This window comes from Heteronotia binoei, chromosome 19 (genome assembly GCF_032191835.1).
Source record: "Heteronotia binoei isolate CCM8104 ecotype False Entrance Well chromosome 19, APGP_CSIRO_Hbin_v1, whole genome shotgun sequence".
Classification (NCBI taxonomy): domain Eukaryota; kingdom Metazoa; phylum Chordata; class Lepidosauria; order Squamata; family Gekkonidae; genus Heteronotia; species Heteronotia binoei.
In genome coordinates, this window is record NC_083241.1 from 39,908,482 (window position 1) to 39,935,909 (window position 27,428).

General features: G+C 48.3%; 1 protein-coding gene across 1 annotated transcript in view; it reads right to left on the reverse strand.

Annotated features, from left to right (window-relative positions):
* Window positions 1-27,428, reverse strand: part of THSD4 (thrombospondin type 1 domain containing 4) — a 434,172-nt gene that overhangs the window by 71,931 nt on the left and 334,813 nt on the right. The window contains exons 8-10 of the mRNA XM_060259859.1: window positions 7,478-7,653; window positions 5,799-5,895; window positions 2,742-2,984 (exon numbers count right to left, since the gene is read on the reverse strand). Coding sequence (XP_060115842.1) covers window positions 2,742-2,984; window positions 5,799-5,895; window positions 7,478-7,653 — 516 coding nt within the window. The remainder of the gene's footprint in view (window positions 1-2,741; window positions 2,985-5,798; window positions 5,896-7,477; window positions 7,654-27,428) is intronic.

Here is a 27,428-nt window from a genome sequence, read left to right on the forward strand (position 1 = left end):
AAACAGCATAAAGAGCCACAGAACATGAGGAAAGGAGCAAAGAAAATGGGCAGGGCTTCCACAAATGCAGATGAAAGCCCAGAGAAATGAAAAACGACACATTTGGACATTCCCCAAACCCAAGTTGCAAAAATTAGGGTGTTTTATAGGAAAGAAGGTGTACACTTATTCCGTCTGGCTCGTGGAGGATAAGAACGTACATGCTCAAATGTATATCAGAATGCTCAAATGTACATCAGAATGCTCATCCCTCTCTCTCCCCTCAACTGGCACCTTGGGAGATAAGAACATAAGAGAAGCCATGTTGGATCAGGCCAATGGCCCATCCAGTCCAACACTCTGTGTCACATAAGAACATAAGAGAAGCCATGTTGGATCAGGCCAATGGCCCATCCAGTCCAACACTCTGTGTCACAGAAGAGCATAAGAGAAGCCATGTTGGATCAGGCCAATGGCCCATCCAGTCCAACACTCTGTGTCACAGAAGAGCATAAGAGAAGCCATGTTGGATCAGGCCAATGGCCCATCCAGTCCAACACTCTGTGTCACACAGTGGCAAAAAATTTTATACATACACACACACTGTGGCTAATAGCCACCGATGGACCTCTGCTCCATATTTTTATCCAATCCCCTCTTGAAGGTGGCTATGCTTGTGGCCGCCACCACCTCCTGTGGCAGTGAATTCCACATGTTAATCACCCTTGGGGTGAAGATGGACTTCCTTTTATCCGTTTTAACCTGGCTGCTCAGCAATTTCATCGAATGCCCACGAGATAGATGGGGATGAGAGGGTCCTGAGAGAACTGTGACTGGCTGAAGGTCAACCAGCTGGAGGAGTGGGGAATTGAACCGGATTCTCCAGATTAGAGTCCATCACTCTTAATCACTACACCATGCTGGCTCACAAAGGACTAGTAGGTTTCCACTCAGCCCTGTGGCTTTACCAGCTGCAGAGATGGAGGCGGTGGGAATAGAACCCGGGACCTTCTGCATGGGAGTAAGTGTTCTAATACGGATCTACTCTTCCTCCTGCAGGCAACAGCTCTACACACTCTCTAGTCTGTCTTTTCCCAGAAGCCTTTGCTAGCCCTGAAGATCCTCTATGCACAAGCCATGCACTCTACCTCTCCCATTTAGCAGACCACTGCTGGGAATCAGAGCTTTTTTTGTAGCAGGAACTCCTTTGCATATTAGGCCACACATCCCTGATATAGTCATTCCTCCTGGAGCTTACAGTAGGCCCTGTACTAAGAGCCCTCTAAACTCTTGGAGGATTGGCTACATCCAGGGGTGGAATTCTAGCAGGCTTCCTTTGCATGTTAGGCCACGCCCCCATGAGGTAGCCAGTCCTCCAAGAGCTTACAAAAAAGAGCCTTGTAAGCTCTCAGAGGACAGGCTACATCAGGGGTGTGTGGCCTAATATGCAGAGGAGTTCCTACTCCAAAAAAAGCCCTGCTGGGAATCATTCCCAGCTGTTTCTTCTCTTTGTTTCTGAAAACAACATTCTCTTCTTGGATGAATACATGTTCTAGTTACCTATAACTTAGGTACCTGGGCTTTATAGCTCTCTCTCTGAGAGCCAGTTCAGTGTAGTGGTTAAGTGTGTGGACTTTTATCTGGGAGAACCGGGTTTGATTTCCCACTCCTCCACTTGCAGCTGCTGGAATGCCTTTGGGTCAGTCATAGCACTCACAGAGTGGTCTTTGAAAAAGTAGCTTCTGGGAGAGCTCTCTCAGCCCCACCCACCTCACAGGGTATCTGTTGTGGGAGGGAGAAGGTATAGGAGATTGTAAGTCGCTCTGATTCAGAGAGAAGGGCGGGGTATAAATCTGCAGTCTTCTTCTTTGATCTCTCTATATTAGCTCCCTGTGGATTTTGCTAGAGAAGAGGTCAAATACAATTCCAAACTTCTTCCCTGTGGACCTCTGCTAGAGAAGAGGTCATATAGAATTCCTAACTTCTTCCCTGTGGACCTCTCCTAGAGAAGAGGTCAAACACAATTCCTAACTTCTTCCCTGTGGACCTTTGCTAGAAAAGAGGTCAAACACAATTCCTAACTTCTTCCCTGTGGACCTTTGCTAGAGAAGAGGTCAAATACAATTCCTAACTTCTTCCCTGTGGACCTCTGCTAGAGAAGAGGTCATATAGAATTCCTAACTTCTTCCCTGTGGACCTCTGCTAGAGAAGAGGTCATATAGAATTCCTAACTTCTTCTCTGTGGACCTCTGCTAGAGAAGAGATCATATAGAATTCCTAACTTCTTCCCTGTGAACCTCTGCTAGAGAAGAGGTCATATAGAATTCCTAACTTCTTCCCTGTGGACCTCTGCTAGAGAAGAGGTCAAACACAATTTCTTCCCTGTGGATCTCTGCCAGAAAAGAGGTCAAATACAATTCCTAACTTCTTCCCTGTAGACCTCTGCTAGAGAAGAGGTCAAATACAATTCCTAACTTCTTCCCTGTGGACCTTTGCTAGAGAAGAGGTCAAATACAATTCCTAACTTCTTCCCTGTGGACCTCTGCTAGAGAAGAGGTCATATAGAATTCCTAACTTCTTCCCTGTGGACCTCTGCTAGAGAAGAGGTCAAACACAATTTCTTTCCTGTGGACCTCTGCTAGAGAAGAGGTCATACAGAATTCCTAACTTCTTCCTCATCACATAGTTTTGCTTTGATGAAAACTGAGATCCCTCAAGGTTGGACATTCATGCTGGCTGTGCATGCACCATGAGCCGCTTACCTTTCCCACACGTCGTGGAGCACTCGGTCATCCCGACCTGTTTCCAGTTGTGTTCTCTGTTTCGCCTTGGGGGCTGACCAGCTGGTACCTGGTTGTCGGGCAGATGAGAAGGGAAGCGGCCGGGCTGGATTGCTGGGAAGGTCCCCCCGGGCTGCCCGACGTGAGTGCCTGTCTCCCGATGCAAATCTTCCTCCTCATAATTCACATTCTCTGTCACGTCCAACTGGCCGTTGAATGGCTCTCCTGAGGAGGCGGGAGACAACAACAAATCAAAATAATGAACATCTCTCTCGGTTCGGGGCCTATCCAACTGAGACGGGAAGGCAACATCCCCCGTAACAGTCTATAAATTTATCTCAGTTAACAATGTTTTAGGTAGCAGTACAAAGTAATCTGCATACAGCAGCAGTTCTTTTGTTGGGAGACGGCACAGGCTTTTCCAGGCATTCGTCAGTCGTCTGGGTTCCACACAGATCATCAGTTAAAAGTTCCAAGCAAGGAACAGCCTGAAGAGCGTTTACGAGTAATGAGTCTGGTCCTTCAAGCGCTCAGACACCTCATGGGTCAAGCCGGAGAATAACAATATCTGAGCAATATCATCTGACTAGAACTTAAAGACAGAGTCAGGTGGGGTAGCCATGTCGGTCTGAAGCAGCAGGACAAAGTTTGAGACCGGTGGCACCTTTAAGACAGCAATGTTTTATTCAAGGTATAAGCTTTTGTGTACACTCCTGAATTAATACCTTGAATAAAACGTTGCTTGCCTTAACGTTGCCACTGGACTCTGTTCTAGTACTTAGAGTTAGAAGTGTCAAGAACTGCGACAGGCTAATTCAGATAGACATGTGCAGGCCTTGGATTCAGCAGGAGCTCACAGAAGCGTAGCTCCTGGACCTTTCTGAGAGTTCCACCTCCTCCTTCCCACCTTGTCCATGGAACAGTAGGTGCAGCTGCATAACAATCCCTGGATGAGCTCCACCACCTATTTTTCTACAAAACGGCCCCTGGACATATGGCACTTGCTCAGTATGAAGGCTGAGCCAACAGTAGGACATAGAGAAGAAGACTTCCACATCCATGGGAGTTCCACCTCCTCCTTCCACCTTGTCCATTGAATAGTAGGTGCAGCTCCACCACCTATTTTTCTACAAAACGGCCCCTGGACATATGGCACTTGCTCAGTATGAAGGCTGAGCCAACAGTAGGACATAGAGAAGAAGACTTCCACATCCATGGGAGTTCCACCTCCTCCTTCCCACCTTGTCCATGGAATAGTAGGTACAGCTGCATAACAGTCCCTGGATGAGCTCCACCACCTATTTTTCTACAAAACGGCCCCTGGACATATGGCACTTGCTCACTGTGAAGGCTGAGCCAACAGCAGGACATAGAGAAGTCTTCCCCGTCCATGGGAGTTCCACCTCCTCCTTCCCACCTTGTCCATGGAACAGTAGGTGCAGCTGCATAACAATCCCTGGATGAGCTCCACCACCTATTTTTCTACATAACGCCCCCTGGACATATGGCACTTGCTCAGTATGAAGGCTGAGCCAACAGTAGGACATAGAGAAGAAGACTTCCACATCCATGGGAGTTCCACCTCCTCCTTCCACCTTGTCCATTGAATAGTAGGTGCAGCTCCACCACCTATTTTTCTACAAAACGGCCCCTGGACATATGGCACTTGCTCACTATGAAGGCTGAGCCAACAGCAGGACATAGAGGAGAAGAAGACTGCAGATTTATTCCCCGCCTTTCTCTCTGAATCAGAGTCTCAGAGCGGCTCACAATCTCCTATATCTTCTCCACCCCGCAACAGACACCCTGTGAGGTGGGTGGGGCTGAGAGGGCTCTCACAGCAGCTGCCATTTCAAGGTCAACTCCTATGACAGCTATGGCTGACCCAAGGCCATTCCACCAGGTGCAAGTGGAAGAGTGGGGAATCAAACTCAGATAAGAGCCTGCACACTTAACCACTACACCAAACTGGCTCTCAAGGCTTTCCCTTGAGGTTGCCTCCTGGCTCTGGGATTCAGAGGTTGACAGCCTCTGAATTTAGAGGTTCCCCTCAGACACCATGGCTAGTAGCCATTGATAGCCATGACTCTATCTAATCTCCCTTTCAAGCTGTTTATTCCTGCGGCCATCACTACATCCTCTAGCAGCGAATGCCACGTTTGAATCGCTCTCTGTGTCGAGTAGCACTTCCTTTTGTCTGTCCTGGACTTCCTGCCCCAAAAGCTTCATTCGCTTCATCCTCTGAAGGCCAATGAAAAAGTCTGTGTCGCTGAGCTTTCACATCACTAGGGTTTGTAGAATCTTTTGGGCTCAAGTGCCGTGTTCTACTGGAGAAAGTTTTCCTTCCAGACATTTCGTTCTCAGCTGCAGAGAACATCCTCAGTGGCGTTGCAGCCGGAGCAGGCGCTCTGACCTTCTTGGCTGCTGTGCATTGAGTGGGGCCAGGGCTGCTGGAGAGCTGCTATTTCTATGCTGGAGGGGGTGTGGTGAAAGGGCAATTGGTTTGTGGATGTGCCCATTGTTTCGTGGGGCTTCCTGGAAGGGTAATGATAAGGAAACTGGCTGTTGAATGTGACCATTGTTCTGTGTTAATTGCTGGGAGGGTTGGAAGGGGTGTGAAGATAAGGAAGATGGTTGTTGACTGTGCTGATTGTTCTGTGGAATGTACTGGTTGTTCTGTGGGCACATCCACAAACCAATTGCCCTTTCACCGCACCCCCTCCAGCCTAGAAATAGCAGCTCTCCAGCAGCCCTGGCCCCACTCAATGCACAGCAGCCAAGAAGGTCAGAGCGCCTGTTCCGGCTGCAACGCCACTGAGGATGTTCTCCGCAGCTGAGAATGAAACGTCTGGAAGGAAAACTTTCTCCAGTAGAACATGGCACTTGAGCCCGAAAGATTCCACAAACCCTAACAATGTTACCAGCCATGAAAACCTTAAATCTTTGATTTCCCATCCCTGACTTTCTGCTCTCCTGCAACCGAAGCGCAACGCCACCAGACCGCCTGGGGCATAAGGCTGTGCAAAGCAGGTGACTTACCTGGCCGCCTGTGAAGAGGCACCTGAGGACTGATGACGTTGGGACCTGGGATGATGTACTCATAATGGATACCTGGGTTGGGCTGTTGGTGTATCATCTAAAAGAGAAATGACCCAAATCACTGCGGACAAAAGTGGGGATTGGGGCTTCATATTGCCCTAAAAGAACACTTCCAAATAAGGCATGAGAGCTAGAATCTTTGTTCTTTTCAGACTTACAGAGAAGGAACCTATAACCTGGTCCTGATAAAGACCCCATACTCAAGGAAAGGCAGTCCTGGCTTTTTTGAATAGACTTCTTTGGGGGACAGGGAGTCTCACCTGCTTTCCCACCCTCTCCCTTGGCTCATTTTGGATGTTCCACTTGTGTATTGTCTCCTCCTCCTCATAGCCTCCTCTGCCATGGCTATGCTTTGGTTGAGCTCACTCCCAAAGTAGAGCTCTGAGGCCAAGATTAAGAACATCAGAAGAGCCCTGATGGATCAAAGCAGTGCGGGTCCATCTAGTCCACCATTCTGTCTCACCCAATTTTATTTATTTATTTATTTATGATTTATATCCCGCCCTTCCCACCAAGGTGGCTCAGGGCGGCTCACAACACATGGAATCCAACATAACAAAATTAAGTTTACGCATTGACACAATTAAAACATTTAAAATATAAAAACATTAAAACAAGGCAAAGCAAACCATTAAAACAAAGCAGAATGGCCAACCAGTTCCTCTGGACAACAAGCGACAGGGCATAAGAGGAAGAGGTCTTCATAAGAACATCAGAAGAGCCCTGCTGGATCAGACCAATGGGCCATCTAGTCCAACATCCCATCTCACAGTGGCCAATCAGTTTCTCTGGAGACCCAACGACAGGGCATAAGAGGCCAAGGCCTTCATAAGAACATCAGAAGAGCCCCGCTGGATCAGACCAATAGTCCATGTAGTCCAGCATCCTGTTTCACACAGTAGCCAACCAGTTACTCTGGAGGTCTAACAACACGGCACAGAGACCAAGGTCTCCCCCTAATGTTGTCTTCTAGCACTGGGTTTCAAAGGCTGACTGTACCTGAATGTGGAGGTTCTCTGTAGTCACCGTGGCAGTTGGTCACAGCCTTCAACTGGTAAAGCTGTGGAAGAGCTAGTTGCTGTAGGAGATAAAGGGGTGCACTAGGACCCTGGGGGACCTGTGTTCAGATCCTGAATTCTACCATAGTGACCTTGGGACTGTTACAAACTCTCCATTTGGCCTGCCTCACAAAGTTGTCATTTTGAGAAAATGAAGATGGGAAGAATGACCATCTTAATCATTTTTCAAAATGATGGCACCATCAATGCAAAAAATGCCACTATAATTTTTATTCTCTCCTTCATGCTAGGAACCCCATCTTACTGACATCTCCTCTCTTATGCTACCCCAGTTGTATAGGTCAGGCCAAAACCAAGACCGACCAGCCCAAGGTCATCCATTCAGCTTCATGGGAGAGTGAGGATATGAACCCAGCACTCCACACTAACCACTACACTACGGCAGTTCTACACCACCAAATGTCTTAGTGCTGTTTGGTCAACAGGTTCCACCTGGGCCTCTCAGTTCTGATCCAGTCTTGCTCCATTTAGGGATAAGATATGGATGGCTCTTTTAGCACACTAAGAGAAAGAAAGTTAGGCTAAGGATTTGCAGCTTACGTAGACGTCCAAGATTTCGTTGGTTGGGCCATCCGCTAAGAAGGACTCTCCGGAGGTGCTTGAGATCTCGTTGGGGCGCTTGTACGTGAACATGGTCCCTCCTCCCTCGTACCGCCCTGGTCGATCAATCGCCCAGTTCCCATTGATGATAGACCTTCCCGATCGGCTCCGGAGTGCTGGAATATAAAAGCAAAACAGGCAATGTTGAAACCAATGCTCAGCGCAACGGCCGCGCCAGGGAAATGGAGCACACCCGTTACCTTTTTGGGAAGGGGGAGGCAATATGATGAGAGAGGGGATGACCGCAGCAGGTGGAGAAATTAGCATAGCCAACCAACTGGCCCATGGTCCAAGGTGAAGATGGGAGCTCAGGAAGCTCCTCTTATCCCAAGAAGCAGTCGCAGAAGAACATGCTCAAAAATGCCAGCAGAGAACCGGCAGAATTTTTGGAACGAGATGCTTTTCACAAATAGAAATAATAGTCGGGACACAAATCGGTAGAAACCCAGCAACTGTCCTTCTCGAAGTAAGTCAAATGAACAAGTCAGAGAAAATAGAAGAAGAAGAAGATATTGGATTTATATCCCTCCCTCCACTCCGAAGAGTCTCAGAGAGGCTCACAATCTCCTTTCCCTTCCCCCCCCCCCCCCACAACAGACACCCTGTGAGGTAGATGAAGATATTGGATTTATATCCTGCCCTCCACTCCGAAGAGTCTCAGAGCGGCTCACAATCTTCTTTCCCTTCCTCCCCCACAACAGACACCCTGTGAGGTAGGTGGGGCTGAGAGGGCTCTCACAGCAGCTACCCTTCCAAGGACAACCTCTGCCAGAGCTATGGCTGACCCAAGGCCATTCCAGCAGGTGCAAGTGGAGGAGGGGGGAATCAAACCCGGTTCTCCCAGATAAGAATCCGCACACTTAACCACTGCACCAGACTGGCTCTCCCAAATAAAACAAGTCATAGTGTCGACATTATTAGCAATTGCTAAGATAGAAATTGCACAGGAATGGAGACAGAAAAAAGAGCCTAGGTGGCAGGAATGGTATAATTTTGGAATCATTTTGTGTTCTCTCTTCAGGGTTACAAAATTTAGCTACGTTTCAGAAAAAAAATTTCTCAGTCTGGTTTCCAATACTTCAGTTTCTTCAAGAGAGAGAAATTCTGACATCTAATCTTTTTTTTTTCCAGGAGCTTATATTTTTTTTTTTAAAAAAGGATAATTACTTTTTAAATGATAATAGATTAAAAAAACAACGAACAGCGGAATAATGGGGTATCGAATTATAGGAAAAGAAATTCGCTTTAGGCTTTTATATTGGTTGTAATTTCGTTCCGTATTTCGTATTAGCTTTTGTGTTACCGATATTATCTTTTGTGTTACTAATGTTTCAAAGAGAGAGCCAGTTTGGTGTAGTGGTTAAGTGTGCGGACTCTTATCTGGGAGAACCAGGTTTGATTCCCCACTCCTCCACTTGCACCTGCTGGAATGGCCTTGGGTCAGCCATAGCTCTGGCAGAGGTTGTCCTTGAAAGCGCAGCTGCTGTGAGAGCCCTCTCCAGCCCCACCCACCTCACAGGGTGTCTGTTGTGGGGGAGGAAGGTAAAGGAGATTGTGAGCTGCTCTGAGACTCTTTGGAGTGGAGGGCGGGATATAAATCCAATATCTCCATCTACCTCACAGGGTGTCTGTTGTGGGGGAGGAAGGGAAAGGAGATTGTGAGCTGCTCTGAGACTCTACGGAGTGGAGGGCGAGATATAAATCCAATATCTTCATCTACCTCACAGGGTGTCTGTTGTGGGGGAGGAAGGGAAAGGAGATTGTGAGCCGCTCTGAGACTCTTCGGAGTGGAGGGCGGGATATAAATCCAATATCATCTTCATCTTCTTCAAACAAAATTAAAGGGGGGGGGGGAGAAGAACCGTCCCAGAAGGTAAGAGACGTTCAGAGGTGATTTGCCCTTGCCTGCCTCTGCGTAGCGACCCTGGAACTGCTTGGTAGTCTTGCACCCAAATACTAAGCAGGGCCAACGTTGCTGAGCTTCCAAGATCTGAGAAGATCCGGCTAGCCTGGACCATCCAGGTCAAGGCAGTTGAATTGATTTGCCATGGCCTGCCTCTTCAGAGCAACTGTATTTCCCAGGACAGGGGTGTCAAACCCATTTGTTATGTGGGCCAGATTTGACATCAATGAGATCTTGTTGGGCCAGGCCAGGTGTGTACCTCTTTAAGATTTGGTAGCAGAGATATGAACTTTTTTAAGGACACAAACATGATTAAATATTTTTTAAAAACCCAAAATCTTAAAATAAAACGTGCTTAAAACATTAGCGTTTGTTGGTCTTAAAGGTGCTTTCTTTGTATTTCTCCCATGGGTTCCAGGGAACTGGGCAAAGGAAGCTCTGGCTCTTTGCCTCCCTCCCCAGGGGACCAGGAGGCAGAGGAGCCTCAGCCAATAGAGAAAATAGAGGCTTTGCTCTGTAGCTCCTGTGCGATTGAGCAAGCCTGGCAAAGCAAGCTGAGATGCAAAAGGAAGCAAGAGAAAGGACGCAGACAAGAACCAGTTGCCTGGGGGCCTGATAGGAGCCCTCCAGAGGCCTGATTCGTCCCCCAGGCTGATTCACCACACCCCTGACCTAGGGGGTCTCCCATCCAAGTATTGGTCTGCTTAGCTTTCATGATCTGACTAGCCTGGGCCATCCTAGTCAGGGCACTTTTACAATTCCTATTGACAATCCCTGGCCATTGTTTCCTTTGCTGCAGATTTAGGTAGCAATCATGCCACTCTAGAACCCCTTGTGGCTGCCCGAATCCTTCCTTGATTGACACACTGTGTTCAGAACAGACAACAGGCACGCAGAGGCACTCAAAGCCAGTTTGGTGTAGTGCTGAAGTGCGCGGATTCTTATCTGGGAGACCCGGGTTTGATTCCCCACTCCTCCACTTGCACCTGCTGGAATGGCCTTGGGTCAGCCAGAGCTCTCGCAGGAGTTGTCCTTGAAAGGGCAGCTGCTGTGAGAGCCCTCTCAGCCCCACCTACTTCACAGGGTGTCTGTTGTGGGGGGAGAAGATATAGGAGATTGTAAGCCACTCCGAGTCAGAGAGAAGGAAAGGAAAGGTCCCCTGTGCAAGCACCAGTCGTTTCCGACTCTGGGGTGACGTTGCTTTCACAACGTTTTCACGGCAGACTTTTGACGGGGTGGTTTGCCATTTCCTTCCCCAGTCGTTTACACTCCCCCCACCCCCAGCAAGCTGGGGACTCATTTTACCGACCTCGGAAGGATGAAAGGCTGAGTCAACCTTGGGCCGGCTACCAGAATCCCGCTTCCGCCGGAATCGAGCTCAGGTCATGAGCAGAGAGTTCAGACCACAGTACTGCAGTACTGCTGCTTGACCACTCTGCGCCACGGGGCCGCAGAGAGAAGGGCGGGATATAAATCTACAGTCTTCTTCTTCTCACTGGCATTGCCACCGTCAGGGTCATATCATTTTCGCCTTTCCCAGAGGCATAGAGAATCACGTCTTCCTGTAGCAGAATCACAGACTGAACGGATTCCCCTGGACAGAACAGGAGCGACCTCCGAGGCTCTGAAGGCTCTTCCCCTTAGCAGTGCATCAGCCTCCCCTGTGATCTGTCCATGGTCCTGACACCAACCTCTGCCACTAACAGTCAGAAGAGACCATTCCGAGCCCGACGGGTGCAGTTTAACTCCAAACCAGGCAGCTCCATCAGGGCTTTTTTCGTAGCAGGGGCTCCTTTGCATATTAGGCCACACACCCCTGATGTAGCCAATCCTCACGGAGTTGACACTAGGCCCTGTAAGAAGAGCCCTGTAAGCTCTTGGCAGATTGGCTACATGGAGGGGGTGTGGCCTGATATGCAAAGGAGGTTCCTGCTACAAAAGTCCTGTTTGGACTCGGCGACAGGGCAGCTGCTCTGGATGGAGGATGCCGGTTGTAACGAGACGGTTAAAGTGCTGGCAGTTGGCTGGTTTTAAAATGGCTGCTGTCTGTCGTTTGAAATGTTAAAACGTCCTCCTCCTCTGACCTACAAGGCCCAGCAGCCCTTGGGCCTAAAAAGTGCAGGAAAAAGAACTTCCCCAAGGGTGGGGGGGGTCAACCTCTGTATAGAGTCCTATCCAAGCAGAAATCAGGCGGTCTTTGTTCTACTGGAGACTCTTGCGAAAGAGCTGTGCAGGGTGACCAGGCCACAGAGGCGGAGAACCCTGCAAGTGAAGGGTTGGTTGGAACCCGAAGGCCTTCAGCTGCAACCAGTCTGGGGTAGACTGGAGGATTCCCTGTCCTCTTTAGAGAGAGAGAGAGAGAGGTGAAGGAGAGCTGGAGGCCTGGTGGGAAAGAGACCCGGCCTGGCATTGCAACCAACAGGGAAAGAGGTAGTTAGGGAAGCGTGTAGGGGTAGAGGACTGCGTTTTTCTGCTGTATTGTTTGTGCCCTGTTGGTCCCCAGTATGAGCTTTCCCTTGCAGTGTGCCTTACCCAATCCATATATGTGTTCCCTGTTTATAATGTAGATTCATTCATTCATTCATTCATTCATTCATTCATTCATTCATTCATTCATTTTATTTATTTATTTTATTTATTTATTTGGGATTTATATCCCGCCCTTCCCACGAATGGCTCAGGGCGGATTCGATTGACTGATTGATTGATTGATCGATCGATCGATTGAGTTTTATGTATTTCTATGTATTTTATATATCTTATTGTATAATTATTAATGTATTTTAAACTGATTTTGTTAGCTTCTGGAATTGTAAGCCGCCCTGAGCCCGCCTCGGTGGGGTAGGGCGGGATATAAATCGAATAAATAAATAAATAATAAATGTATATCCCGCCCTCCCCGGCAAAGCGGGATCAGGGAGGCTCACGACAGTAAAAACATTTACAGGTTTAAACCTGAGCTAATTAAAAACCTTACACTAAAACAAGTAAAACATTGTAAAAACAGTTTGGTGCTAACCATAATAATAATCATCATCATATATTCCAGTACTTTCTGTCGTCTTCAGTTACCCTCATATGCGGCTATCCATTAAAAGCAAGTTGAAATAAAGCCGTCTTGCAAGCCTTGCGGAACTGAACGAGGTCCCGCAAGACTCTTGCTTCTTGAAATAGTTTTAATAAAAGGCTTATAGTTTTTTGGGGGGAGTGAACTAGTGGAGTCGTGCTCTGACCACTTAATCTCTCTCGCTCTGCACATTACCAGGAAGAAAAAGGGTACCCTGGGAAGAGAAAGGAGAGGCCTGGTTTTTTGGATTGCCAACTCTCCAGGGCCACCCCAAATATTGGAGATTTCACCTCCAAACAAAGGGGATTCAGCCAGAGGGGTCTCATTGTCCCTCTAAGACAAATTCGGTGAGTAGTGGCAGCAAACTAAGGAAAGGTTACACCCACCAGGGGGTGGGGAAGGGCAGCAGCGGGACTTGCAAGCCTCAGATGGCTGAACGGTTGCAAGGACTGAGGGCAGGTGCCTGTTCCGCCACGCAGGTTAACATGAAAACATAAGAGAAGCTATGTTGGATCAGACCAATGGCCCATCCTGTCCAACACTCTGTGTCATACAGTGGCCAGAAAACCCCAAGTGCCATCAGGAGGTACATCAGTGGGGCCAGGACACTAGAAGCCCTCCCACTATGCCCCCCCAGGCACCAAGAATACAGAGCATCAGTGCCCCAGACATAAGAGCATAAGAGAAGCCATGTTGGATCAGGCCAATGGCCCATCCAGTCCAACACTCTGTGTCATGCAGTGGCCAAAAAAACTAGATGCCATCAGAAGGTCCATCAGTGGGGCCAGGACACCAGAAGCCCTCCCACTGTGCCCACTCAAGCACCAAGAATACAGAGCATTAGTGCCCCAGACAGAAGAACATAAGAGAAGCCATGTTGGATCAGGCCAATGGCCCATCCTGTCCAACACTCTGTGTCATACAGTGGCCAGAAAACCCCAAGTGCCATCAGGAGGTCCATCAGTGGGGCCAGGACACTAGAAGCCCTCCCACTGTGCCCCCCCAAGCACCAAGAATACAGAGCATCACTGCCCCAGACAGAGAGTTCTGACAATATGCTGTGGCTAATAGCCACTGATGGACCTCTGCTCCATATGCTTATCCAATCCCCTCTTGAAGCTGGCTATGCTTGTAGCCACCGCCACTTCCTGTGGCAGTGAATTCCTGTGGCAGTGAATTCCCTTTGGGTGAAGAAGGACTTCCTTTTATCTGTTCTAACCCGACTGCTCAGCAATTTCATTGAATGTCCATGAATTCTCATATTGCTGAGCCTGCTTCGGCGGGGAGGGCGGGATATAAATAAAATAAAATAAATTGTGCAAAAGGGAGAAAAGGACTTCTTTCTCTACTTTCTCCATCCCATGCGTAATCTTGTAAACTTCTATCATGTCAACCCTCAGTCGACGTTTCTCCAAGCTAAAGAGCCCCGAACGTTTTAACCCTTCTTCAAAGGGAAAGCGTTCCAGCCCTTTAATCATTCTAGTTGCCCTTTTCTGCACTTTTTTCAATGCTATAAGGTTTGACCCTTATCACCTCCAGTTAAAGGGTGCCCAGTAGAAGGGGTGGGAAAGCCCTTTAGAGGAGACCCTAAAGAGCTGCCACAACTTCCCCCGCAATATTTTCTATGAGACGGGGCAACCAAATGTTTTTATTTATGTATGTGTTCATTTATACGATGCCTTTCTTCCAGGGACTCAAGGCAAAGCACGCATTGTGCGCCAGTACAAAATGGGACATTCTGTAACCATTGCAGGAGGATTTTAGAAGACTGGAACCACCACCAGAAGAAGAAGAAGATATTGGATTTATATCCCGCCTTCCACTCCGAAGAGTCTCAGAGCGGCTCACAATCTCCTTTCCCTTCCTCCCCCACAACAGACACCCTGTGAGGTAGATGAAGATATTGCATTTATATCCCGCCCTCCACTCCGAAGAGTCTCAGAGTGGCTCACAATCTCCTTTCCCTTCCTCCCCCACAACAGACACCCTGTGAGGTAGATGAAGATATTGCATTTATATCCCGCCCTCCGCTCCGAAGAGTCTCAGAGTGGCTCACAATCTCCTTTCCCTTCCTCCCCCACAACAGACACCCTGTGAGGTAGATGAAGATATTGGATTTATATCCCGCCCTCCACTCTGAAGAGTCTCAGAGTGGCTCACAATCTCCTTTCCCTTCCTCCCCCACAACAGACACCCTCTGAGGTAGAAGAAGATATTGGATTTATATCCCGCCCTCCACTCCGAAGAGTCTCAGAGCGGCTCACAATCTCCTTTCCCTTCCTCCCCCACAACAGACACCCTGTGAGGTAGATGAAGATATTGGATTTATATCCCGCCCTCCACTCTGAAGAGTCTCAGAGTGGCTCACAATCTCCTTTCCCTTCCTCCCCCACAACAGACACCCTCTGAGGTAGAAGAAGATATTGGATTTATATCCCGCCCTCCACTCCGAAGAGTCTCAGAGCGGCTCACAATCTCCTTTACTTTTCTCCCCCACAACAGACACCCTGTGAGGTGGGTGGGGCTGGAGAGGGCTCTCACAGCAGCTGCCCTTTCAAGGACAACCTCTGCCAGAGCTATGGCTGACCCAAGGCCATTCCAGCAGGTGCAAGTGGAGGAGTGGGGAATCAAACCCGGTTCTCCCCGATAAGAGTCCGCATACTTAACCACTACACCAAACTGGCTCTCAAGTGGAGGAGTGGGGAATCAAACCCAGTTCTCCAGAAGGAACTGAAACAGAGCATAAGTGTTCACACGACACATTAAGCAATACATTACATAAAGAGGATCCTTTGTTCAGTGGTATACACCACAATCCTCAATCATTTATCCAAACAAGTCTGTAAAACTCTTTTGTGCCATGCAACTTGATTTGCCTGTGCAGAAAAGTTTAGGGAAGGCCAGGAGAATGGGAGCTTTCCTGACCTCCTCTGGAAGACTGTTCCAGAAGAAGAGGAAGAAGAAGAAGAACTGGTTTTATACCCCACCTTTCACTACCCGAAGTAGCCTCAGAGCAGCATACAATCTCCTTCCTTTCTCCTCCCCACAACAGACACCCTGTGAGGTAGGTGGGGCTGAGAGAGAGAGAGGGCTGTGACTGACCCAGGGTCACCCAGCTGGCTGCATGTGGAGGAGCAGGAAATCAAACCCAGTTCTCCAGATTAGAGTCCACCACTCTGAACCACTACACCAAACAAGGTGGGAACCACCAGAGAAAAGCCATGTGTATTTGCTTTTTTGCAGATTGGCCCCTGCAAAAGACCCTGCTGTCTTGGGCAAAGCTGTCATGGCAGACCATAGGGAAAGTGAACCCAGTATTTCAAAAGTGTCCAAAGGTGTCCACAACACAACCATAGATCTAGGGTCTCTTAGGGAGCCACACGAATTCTTTTACACAAATTGTGCGACTCACAAAGCCCCCACTGCCCCATTGACCAGCTTGGAGGATGCATTTAAAGTTAAAGTTGCTTTCTTTCCACATCATCTCCCTCTTCCCTTTCCCTTCCTTCCTTCCTTCCTTCCTTCCTTCCTTCCTTCCTTCCTTCCTTCCTTCCTTCCTTCCTTCCTTCCTTCCTTCCTTCCTTCCTTCCTTGTCCAGCAGCTCTCAAACATCTGATGTTCTTGTCTTGGGACTCTCAAACATCTGACATTTATTCTATGTGGCTCTCACGTTAAGCAAGTTTGGTCACCCCTGATCTAGACAAAGAAACTCCAATCTGGACGTCTCTCTCCATCTCGCCTCGATTGACAGGCGACTGAGCAATGCTTGAAACAGAATGTTTAACTCGGCGGTCCCTTGATCGGATCCAACAAGATGCCTCCTATGGGGCTCCGGCCCACGCCTGATTTCAAGCAAACGAACAGCAGATTTAGAAAGACAGTTAGATCTATCTCCATATCGATACAAATCTACGCCTTTGGGGAGTCATTTTCGCTAAGGATTCAATGCATTTCCAGACACGAGCCATTAACCGTTTCATACAGCTTTGAGAATCCAACCGGACGTGAGCTTCAATTGTTAATCGTTCTCCCCCAACATCACAGGAAATCATGACCTTGAAGAAGAAAGCAATGTCCGGAAGAGGCTTACAAATAGCATAAAGTTGGTCTGAGGGAAGGTCAGAGAAATGAATTTTTTAAGACCGCGCATATTGCAGGTTCTGTTTCATACGATTATTAAATGAGCTTCCCCAGGTTTCTCATTTGCTCTGGCACAGGCCTTTAAAGAGCCAGCGAGCAGTCCAAAGTCTTGCAAGTCCTCTGTAATATCCAGCATCGATAATGCCAGATCGATTTCTAGGGAAATGCAGTTCCACACCGCAGACCTTCCATAGGGAAGAGCTCTCAGAATGCTACAAGAGCCTGCCGTCTGGACTCAGATTGCAAAATCAGCTCTCTTTACCTTGGTAAATTTCAACTTGGCCATTTTTAAATTCTTCGACATTTGGACAGTATCTTACAGTACTGGCTCACACCCTGCCAAATGACTTTGTACCTCTTCTCAGGTACCAAATGCAACCCATTAGGCATCTGGAACATTTTAACAGCGAAGCTAATAAATCCCGCACTGAGAAGGGATTCCCATTATAGTCTCTTTTTTAAAATTAAAATCTTGAAGAGTTTTACATGGTAAAGTTAAATTACTTATTAGCTTTCCACGTTAGAATCATAACCCTAGCCTGTAAAAAAAAAAAAACTGGCTGGAATTCCAAAATACAGACCAGACTTTAAAAAAAAAAAACAAAACACCTGCAGCTCAGAGGTAAAGAACAAGAAAGAGATCCGTGACTCCGTGGTAGAGCATTTGTTTTGTACACTGAAGGTCCTGGGTTGAATGACTGGCACCACCAGCTAAAAGGCAAGTTAAAGTTGCTTTCTTTTCACTTCTCCCTCTCTTGTCCCTCCCCCATCCATTTTCCTTCCTTCCTTCCTTCCTTCCTTCCTTCCTTCCTTCCTTCCTTCCTTCCTTCCTTCCTTCCTTCCTTCCTTCCTTTCTTCCTTCCTTCCTTCCTTCTCTTCTGCTTGAGGCCCTGGAAATACGTAGGAATGTAAGAACTGCCCTGCTGGATCAAACCAATGGTCCATCTAGTCCAGGGGTGGCCAAACTTGCTTAACATAAGAGCCACATAGAATAAACATCAGATGTTTGAGAGCTGCAAGGCATGAACATCAGATGTTGGAGGGGGAGGGAGGAAGAGAGGGAAGGAAGGAAGGAAGGAAGGAAGGAAGGAAGGAAGGAAGGAAGGAAGGAAGGAAGGAAGGAAGGAAGGAAGGAAGGAAGGAAGGAAGGAAGGAAGGAAGGAAGGAAGGAAGGAAGGCTCTTCAACCTTTCCTCCTAGAGAAGGTGCTCCAAGCCCCTAATCTCTTGGTTGCCTTTCTCTTTGTTTTGTCTAGCTTTTGGAGATATGGTGACCAATACTCCCTCTAGGCTGTGGAGTCTTGTGAACAAAAATTCAACGTTGTGAGCTACTGGCAGTAAAGTTGTGAGCTACTGCATCAATTAATTTGCTCTGGGGCCATTTTTCCTGAGCTAAGACAAAAAGATGTTTGAGCTGGAGGCTAAAATCTGTGAGCTAGCTCACATTAAATCAGCTTAGAGGGAAAAACTGATAGTGACCAGAACTCTACAAATTATTCCAAATTAGGCTATACCATAGATCTTTGATGAGCCAACGATCTGATTCAGTAGAAGGACTCATGTGCTGATGTGTTCCTGTGTTCTGTGGGCCAATATTATTATTATTTTATTTTTATTATTTGTTTATTTATATTCCACCCATTCCCCTGTTTGGGGGCTCAGAGTGGAGTACATCAAAATAGAAATAAAATCACCATATCTCTTCAGGAGGCCAAGCAAAGTGACCTCTGGGGCATATGTGGGAGGAGATGGTCCTGTAGGTATGTTGGACCCAGGCTATAAACATGACAGGCTATTAAAAGTTCACTGATTGTTTTCAGAGGGAAGAGGAGAAACTTCGCCAGGAAGGAGCTGTATCCGAGACAATTAAAAACCACCTGGAAAATCAATTTTTTAAACAAACAAAATGAAAGAAGCCAAAAAGAGGATTTGTGATGCAATTCATTGTGATCTTAGATGTGGGTGAGAGATGGATGACTGGAAATCGGCCTGTCTTTGTCGTTAGGACTGGCCTTGGCAGCTTCTATCGTTACGGGATATGGTTAGTGATCTCCTTGGCTGGGGCCTCTGAAGCACAAGGGTGCACCTCAATAAAGATGTCAGTCCCGAGACAGGCAACAGGCCTGCGTCAAAACGTGACATCATCCATCAGATGGACGAGATGCAACAAATGGCATGAAATCGATTGTTCCGGGCCTTCCAGGAGCCTCTCGCCTGCCAAGTTTGTTTTCTCCCTTCCTGAAGCAACCGAGAAGGGACAAGTCGTAGGGATTCGTGGTTACCATTTGCAAGATCGCTTAGAAGAAGGAGGAGGAGGAGAAATTGATGATGATGATGATGATGATGATATTGGATTTATATTCCACCCTCCACTCTGAATATCAGAGTCTCGGAGTGGCTCACAATCTCCTATATCTTCTCCCCCCACAACAGACACCCTGTGAGGTAGGTGGGGCTGAGAAAGCTCTCCCAGCAGCTGCCCTTTCAAGGACAACCTCTGCCAGAGCTATGGCTGACCCAAGGCCATTCCAGCAGCTGCAAGTGGATGAGTGGGGAATCAAACCAGGTTCTCCCAGATAAGAGTCCGCACACTTAACCACTATACCAAACTGGCTCTCATTAGCCTTCCTAATGAGCCAGCTGAACTGTTATTGAGAACAGGGGCCTGAAACCATGTCCCAGTTCTCCTCCTGATATGAGAAGCCAACATTTTCAGTCTCTCAGATGGAAGAACAATGATCTTCATGATGGTGTCAGGATGACACAGAGAACGTTCGTGGCAAGCTTCCTGGTGTCCAGCCCAGGGGTGCCAGTGGGCAAATCAAGGATTCTGGAGACAGAGTTTATTTCCCCATCCTGATGGCATCATCCCAGTGCCTAACATAAAAAGGATAAATTACTTTGCATTTTTGTAGAACTAACGGCACAATCCAGAGGGGGGGGGGGCAGAAAGTCTTTTGGGAGCAGACGAGTCGCTACATGGACGCAGGAAGGGTTTGCACCTACATACGACTGGTGCCACCACAGCGGAGGGGAGTTACGTGGGCGGGGGGCCGCCTGAGCGCTGCTCTGCTTGAGAGCAGCAGCGCATGAGGGCTGCACCCGAGTGTGGGCAGAAGTGAGGCGGAGCACAGCGTTCAGGTGGAGGAGGGGGTGGAGTTGGGGGAGGGGCCAGGCTTAGGCGGCTTCCTGACCAGCCTGGCCCATGACCCACCCATCCCCGAGAGGCGTAGCATTACGGCGGCAAAAATAGCGGTGTGTCTCATAGGCACTCATTGAAACCAAAAACAAAGGTCACCTCCGCTGCTGCAAAAGCTCACAAACCCCTTAGGGAGCGGCGTGATTGCCTCACCAATTTGCTCACGCCTCAGCCTGGCAAGCCCCCTCCCCAGCACCCAATTACGGTCTCCCTCCTCCTAGAAATACTTCCGCTCTGGCCTCATACAACACAGTTGTTAGGGAGAGGAGCATGTGGTGGGAAGTTCTGCCGGCAAGCTCCCAACCATACAGACTTAGAGTGAGGGACAGGCAGGCACATTGGTGACGGGTTTTGCACTGCGCGGTTGCTTTGACAGTATCTTTGACTTGCAAGGGGGAGAGAGAGGTCTCTCCCCTGGGGCTAACTGCTCTTGTTTCCAGGTCTCCACAGGTTCCGGGCTCCCAGAAGCTCTGCATGCGAGGACTGTCACCCATGGCTGGGTAAGTTCCACTGTCCCTCCCCCCCAGCCTCCCCCTCCCCTCACTCTCAACCACTTGGTGTGCGAGTGCTTCAACTCTGGCACTTGAACCAGGCAGTGGGCTCCGGTAGGGGGCATTTGCTGACCCTGCTCCCCTGTGCTGCCGCCTGCTCCCTTCCCTTGGTCTGCCCTCTGCTGCATTTCCAACCCCTGGCAGGGCACAGGGTGTGTGTGTGTGCGGCAGCTGCCCCGTTGCAGGGAGGTGGGTCAGAGACTGTCCCCTTAAGAGAGCGCGCAGTTGAAACGCAGCCTGCTCTTTCAGCTGCCACCCCTGCAGGTGCTCTTGATATCTATCTCTGTTTTGCAGGTGGGACTCCAACACAGAGGCTTCCACATGTGTCACTCCACCGCCCCTCCACTCCCTCAGCTGTTTCTGCCCGCCGCTCGGAATGGAGCCCCACCCACGGCGAGACTGCCCAGCGTCTGCCAGGGAGACTGTTGCACTCTGTTCCGGAAAAAATAAAGTCTGAGCTGTGCCCTCTGTTGTCTTTCCTGCTTGGCATCTGCTGCACATTCCCTGGGCAATCCCTCCCCCCCTGTCAGCGGCCTCTCTGAGGGAATGCCTGGAAGGGTGGGCAGGCTTGGGGTTTTTTTGGGGGGAATGGTCTATGAGCATGGCTGGATGGGGGGGGAGTGACGCCCCTCAGCCTGCCTGGACTGACAGCCTACCCAACCCCACAGGACTGTTGTGCAGAGGACACTAAGGAGGGGCTGATGAAGTGGACTCAGAGTTCTGCAACTGATGCACTCGCACTCTGAGTTCTGTGGCCCCCGGGGGAGGTGTTCCTTGCACATGGCAGGAGGCATCAGGGCAACACAGGGCGTCTCTGGGTGGGGGGGGGGGTGTCTGCTGCTGGGCTGGTCACTCCCAGACACACATTCCAGCTGCTGTTTATGACAGCGAACTCCTGCACTTGGTACTTCCTGCTTGTCCGCCTGCCATTGGCAGAGCCTCTGACAGTGGGAGGGTGTGAGGGGATTGACGGCTTCTCCGTGGTCCTGTGTGGACCTGTCTTGTCCCCACCCCGCCTCACCACCAAGCCAGGCTTCTTGTGCGTGCATGCCCAGCCTCACTCTTGTTCCCTCCCCGTGTTGGTGGGACGTCTCTCCTTTGCCTTTGATGGTCTGCCCATCATTGGCTCCGTTCTCTGTTTGGGGGCGGGTTGGGGATGGCTATCAGCCTCTCTGGGGCCGCCTCTCCCCATCCCTGACTGTCATGAGCTGCAGTGCATGCACCAGGACTGGCCAATGGGGGGGTGAGTTGGCCCTCCCCTCCGGCTGCCCCCGCCTCCCTTGCGTGCCTACACCAGCGGTGTTGCCATAGTGACTGTCTCCCTCACGGCAAGCTATGCCTTTCCCCTTCCCACGCTCCAGTGTGCTGAAGTCCTCAGGAAGTCTACTAGCGGTGCAACAGCTACGCCACAGCCGCCTGCCACTTATGTCTGGATTGGGCTGCCCGTGTATTGGCTTGGGCTAATTATTTGGGTGAAGAAGTGCTTCCTTTTATCCATTCTACCCTGACTGCTCAGCAATTTCATTGAGTGCCCACGAGTTCTTGTCTTGTGAGAAAGGGAGAAAAGGACTTCTTTCTACATCTATCCTATGCATAATTCTTGATTTTCAGAGGGGATGCTGTTTACCGACTGCCCATCCCACAATAAGCCACGTTTCACTGGATGGCATACCACAATTGAGTTTGTCACAAGGAAAGAGCTGGAGGGAAATGAGCCCAGCAGAATGGAAGACAGCCAGATCCCCGCGTTCGCCTTAAAAGCTGCCAAATCCAATTAAATGGAGAGCTATTTTAAATCCGTAATAAAGCTATTAATTAGCAAACCAGAGGATTTATTTAATGGAAGCCCTCACCCATAAACAACAATATTGCTTTTTCCTGAAGTGGGCTTTCTTCTTAAAAAAAAAAAAATCCTTCCTTGATGTGAAATCATTCTCATTGCCTTGTTATGGCTTAGGTGAATGGCTTAGCGATAGTCAAAAAGAGGATTAGGAGTTTAGGACATTTCTCTGAAGCATGGAAAGTCTCATAAGAACCCTGGACACCGCCAAAGAGGGATTTAGCACATGAATTAAGCAGCCAGTCACACGACTGCCACTCTTTCCAAACTCACTCCATTTCCCTTTAAAGCTATGAAAGACTGGGAGAAAAGGTTACATCACTTCTTCGTTATAGCACATTTTTATTTCCCCATTTTATTTTCCATATTTTATTTCCCCTCTAAGATTCCCAATTGCCTGGGCGCGGTGAATTTCCCTCTGTCTCCAGCCCCCTCTTTCAGCCTTGAGAAATTGGGGAGTAGGAAAAATTGGAATCCATAGTGATACTCTAGGAATTTTCCTCTCCCCAGTCTCGGTGGAGTTTACCATAGAGATTGGGGGAAATTCCTAGAGTGCCATCCGGAAGTGACATCCTCCCAAAACTCCACCCTTCCCAGGCTCCACCATCCCAAATCACCCAACATTTGCCTAGAAAGCATTGGGAACCCTACACAGCGCAAGTATGGTACTATAAAGTATACATCAGCCTTTCCAGGACCCACCTTTAATCTAGTAAAGAGAAATTATCTTAATCCCCCTTTACCCAATTTCTTCCTCCAATCCAACAACCCGTTTCTTTACCACATTTTAGGAATTTGGAGGTTATTGGTTGTTGTAGATTTTCTGGGCTTTGTGGCCATGGTCTTGGCATTGTGAGACCTGACGTTTCGCCAGCAACTGTGACTGGCATCCTCAGAGGTGTAACCCAGAAAACTGGAGTTCTCTCTGGGTCAAATTGAGAAGAAGTTGGTAGGCAAGTAATTTATATCTACTCACGCAACTGGGGTAGGGCTGAGTCATCATCTTCTGGGAGCTTCCTGAGCTGCGACATGCTAATGGAGGAGCTTACTTGAGGGAATCACTATCGATTCCCTTGGAGGCTGCTTTGAATCAATTCCATTTCTATCAGGATTTCAGAGACAGGAGGAGCAGGAAGGGAGGTCTAAAGAAGTCGATGGGCATTAGAACCAGGACAGACAAAAGGAAATACTTCTGCATACAGTGAGCAATTAAAAGGTGGAATTCACTGCCAGAGGGTGGAGTGATGGCCACAGGCATAGATGGCTTTAAAAGCGGATTAGACAGATTCATGGAGGAGAGGGCTACCAGTGGCCACTAGCCATGGGGACTAAAGGGAACCTTGTTCAGAGGCAGTCAACCTCAGAATCCCAGAGCCAGAAGGCAACATCAGGGGAAGGCTCAGCCTCTATAACCTGTTGTTGGCCCCCCAGAGCAGTGGTTCCCAACCTTTTTGGCACCAGGGACTGGTTTTGTGGAAGACCGGGGGTGGGGGGTTAATGGTTTTGGGATGATACAATTGTGCACTTTATTTCTAAAGCATTTGGTGTGGTGGTTAAGTGTGTGGACTCTTATCTGGGAGAACCAAGTTTGATTCCACACTCCCCCCACTTGCAGCTGCTGGAATGGTGTTGGGTCAGCCAGAGCTCTCACAGAGCTGTCCTTGAAAGGGCAGCTTCTGGGAGAAATCTCTCAGGCCTACCCACTTGACAGGAGGTCTGTTGTGGGGGAGGAAGGTGAAGGAGCTGCTCTGAGACTCTGAAATTTGGAGCGGAGGGCAGGATATAAATCCAATGTTGTCGTCTTATTATTGCTACATTATAATATATAATGAAATAATTACACAACTCATGGCCCGGTTGCTAACAGGCCACAGACTGGTACTGGCCCACGGCCCAGAGGTTGGGGACCCCTGCTCCAGAGGAACTGGTTGGCCACTGTTGTGAGACAGGATGCTGGACTGGATGGATCAACGGCTCTTGTGTTCTTTGGACAACAACGTAATGGAATTCATAAATCGTAGAATACTGTTTCCTTCCATTGTAATGATATTTTTCTCATCCCAGTATTCATTTGCAAGCATGAAGAAGGATTAGTTACCGACCCCAGAGTTCTTTAAGCCAAAACCAATGCAGAGTAATCTTTTTTTCAATGCTTGTATCAATATTAGCTGCACGGCTCATATTCCATCGGCAAAGTTGGAACCTGATTATCTGCCTCGCCGGCCTTTACGGTGAATCAAAACGCCAACTCCTGACCACGTCAGCAAGCGAGGGAGTAAAAATGTTTCTCTCTGCCGAAGATGTAACGGCCTTGTACGTTTCCATTAGTCTTTCCTTCGTAGGAATCAAACGTGGGATTCCCAGAAAGCTATCGTAAAACCCGCCGGGTTTACATGGGAACTGAGCGTGGGATTCTCAGACAGCGATAATAAAAACGGCTTGTTTTCCATGTCAGAAATCAATGCCGAAGTAGTGATGGATTAAAACGAACAACAAGAACCCGGGCGTTATGAGATTGTCACAGGAGAATGGAAGGGAGTTACCAAAAATAGATCTTGTAATAACCAGCTCAAATGGAACATAAGTAGTGTCAGAACTTCTTAAAGAAGCGAGTAGGGAGTGGGTGGAGAAGAAAATGAGTGATGATCCCTCTTTCCTTGAAACAAAAATCCACTTGGCTCTGCTCCCGCCACACCTTTCAAAAGGGTGGGGAGTAAGCCGTTAAGAACACACAGAAAGAGAAAGCCGTTAAAATCACACAAAAGCTTCACAAACGCTAAGCCAGTTGCCTCCTTCGCCCCTCCCCTGTGAGCTTAACTCCATCACCCAAAATCAACACCAACACAAAGCTCGCGCGTACGAATGTCGCACCTATGTCATTTTTCTTCTTTTGATTCCCATGCGTTGTTGAGAAGACCCTTTGCATTCCCTTCATTTTCTTTGGCGGATTTCCCACATTCGTTTCCCGCTTTTATGGCCATTTATAAATCACATACCATTTTTATCCAGAAGGGCCTCCCGAAACAGGCATCAGTTGCACCACAACTAGTAGATTTATAATCTAGTTTTGTCAAGCTCCTTGTTGTCATAGGGAGAGTCCAATTCTTCTCCTGCTCATTATCCACAACCAGACACCAGATAAGGAGGCGAATCTCCTTTTTGTAGGATTAAGTTTCCCTTAACAAAGTTCCTGGGCCTTGTGGCCAAATTAAACCTCTGATGGGAAAGACCTCTGCTTGAGACCCCAGAGAGCCACTGCCAATCTGAGTAGACAAAACCGACCTTGATGGACCAAGGCGTTCTGATTCAGTATAAGGCAGTTTTATGTGCAAGGGTGGGAAAATGCTGAATGCCAGGAGAGAAGGAAGTCCTACTAGAAGGTACAGAAGAGGAGCCAATGCAGAGTTAGAATCATAGAATAATGGAGTTGGAAGGGACCTCCAAGGTCATCTAGTCCAATTCCCTGCACAATGCAGGAAACTCACAAATACCTCCCCCTAAATTCACAGGATCTGCATTGGTAGCCTCTGTTGAAAAACCTCCAAGGAAGGAGAGCCCACCACCTCCTGAGGAAGCCTGTTCCACTGAGGAACTGCTCTAACAGTCAGGAGGTTCTTTCTAATGTTTAGCTGGAAACTCCTTTGATTTAATTCCAACATGTTGGTTCTGGTCCTACCTTCTGGGGCCACAGAATACAATTTTGCACCATCCGCTATATGACAGCCCTTTAAGTACTTGTTTGGTGCCAGTTTGGTGTAGTGGTTAAGTGTGCAAGTTAGGGTTATCTGGGAGAACCAGGTTTGATTCCCCACTCCTCCACTTGCACCTACTGGCATGACCTTGGGTCAGCCATTGCTCTGGTAGAGGTTGTCCTTGAAAGGGCAGCTGCTGTGAGAGTCCTCTCAGCCCCACCCACCTCACAGGGTGTTTGTTGTGGGGGAGGGAGATAAAGGAGATTGTGAGCCACTCTGAGACTCTTGAGTGGAGGGTGGAATATAAATCCAATGTCGTCTTCTTCTTCTTCTACTTGAAGATGGTGATCATATCCACCTCTCAGCCGCCTCCTTTCCAGGCTAAACATGTCCAGTTCCAACCTTTCTTCATAAGACTTGGTCTCCGGACCCCTCACCATCTTTGTCACCCTCCTCTGGAGACGTTTCAGTTTGTCTATATCTTTCTTACAATGTGATGCCCAAAACTGAACACAGTACTCCAGATGCGGTCTTACCAGAGCAGAGTAAAGTGATACCATCTCTTCACATGATCTGGACAACTCCAGTACCACCTTAGAGATCAATGAGATATACTTCTGTTAATGCAGTCCAAAATTGCACTTGCCTTTTTAGCCACCGCATCATATTGTTGATTCATGTTCAGCATATGGTCCACTAAGACCCCTAGATTCTTTTTGCACATACTGTGAATACCAAGCAGAGTTGCTGATTTCCACAGCAGTTTTGCGTCAAAGATAACATCTACTTTGCAGCTTAGCAGCTGAGATACGGTAATAATGAGATCACCCTCAAACTCTGGTTTCCTTGGGGACACAGCCCAACAAACCGCACCAGAAATTAAATGCAAATCAACGACGACGTCTAAAATTCCTTCAATCGTCTGAGTATTGTTCATGAACATTCAAACTTCGTGGAAAATATTCCATTTGAAGAATCATCTACTATTTGGATCTGAATAATTGCATCGATACCCATCGATACGTATACCAAAAAGCTGTCAAAAACTAGAAGTCAGATGATGAAATAAACTGAAACAGCTGCTCTTAACATTTTTTGCAGTGTTGGTGGGATTTCCCCCCCCAGCTCTACCATCCGCACACTCTTTCTTCTACCTGCTTCATTTCAACCACTAAATTGGAAGCATATGAAATGCCCGTCCAAATGACAGAAATGGCTTGGGCTTTGGAAAGGAACCAGGGAAAACAAGTGTGGTACAGAAAGGAGTCAGGAACAGCTAATGAAGCACTCTCTATACTATTTAAGAATCCTTTCAGATTCTAGAGGGTGTAAAGGCAGTTTGTCAGTATTGGGCAGGAAGAAGAAGAAGAAATCGGATTTATATCCCGCCTGTCATGAGCCCTGACGAGGAGGAACTGGAAGGGTTAACAGACCTGGGAGAGTTGCCAGCCAGTTCCTCAGCAAACAAACAGCAACTGGCCCATCAATCACTCTCCAGGCA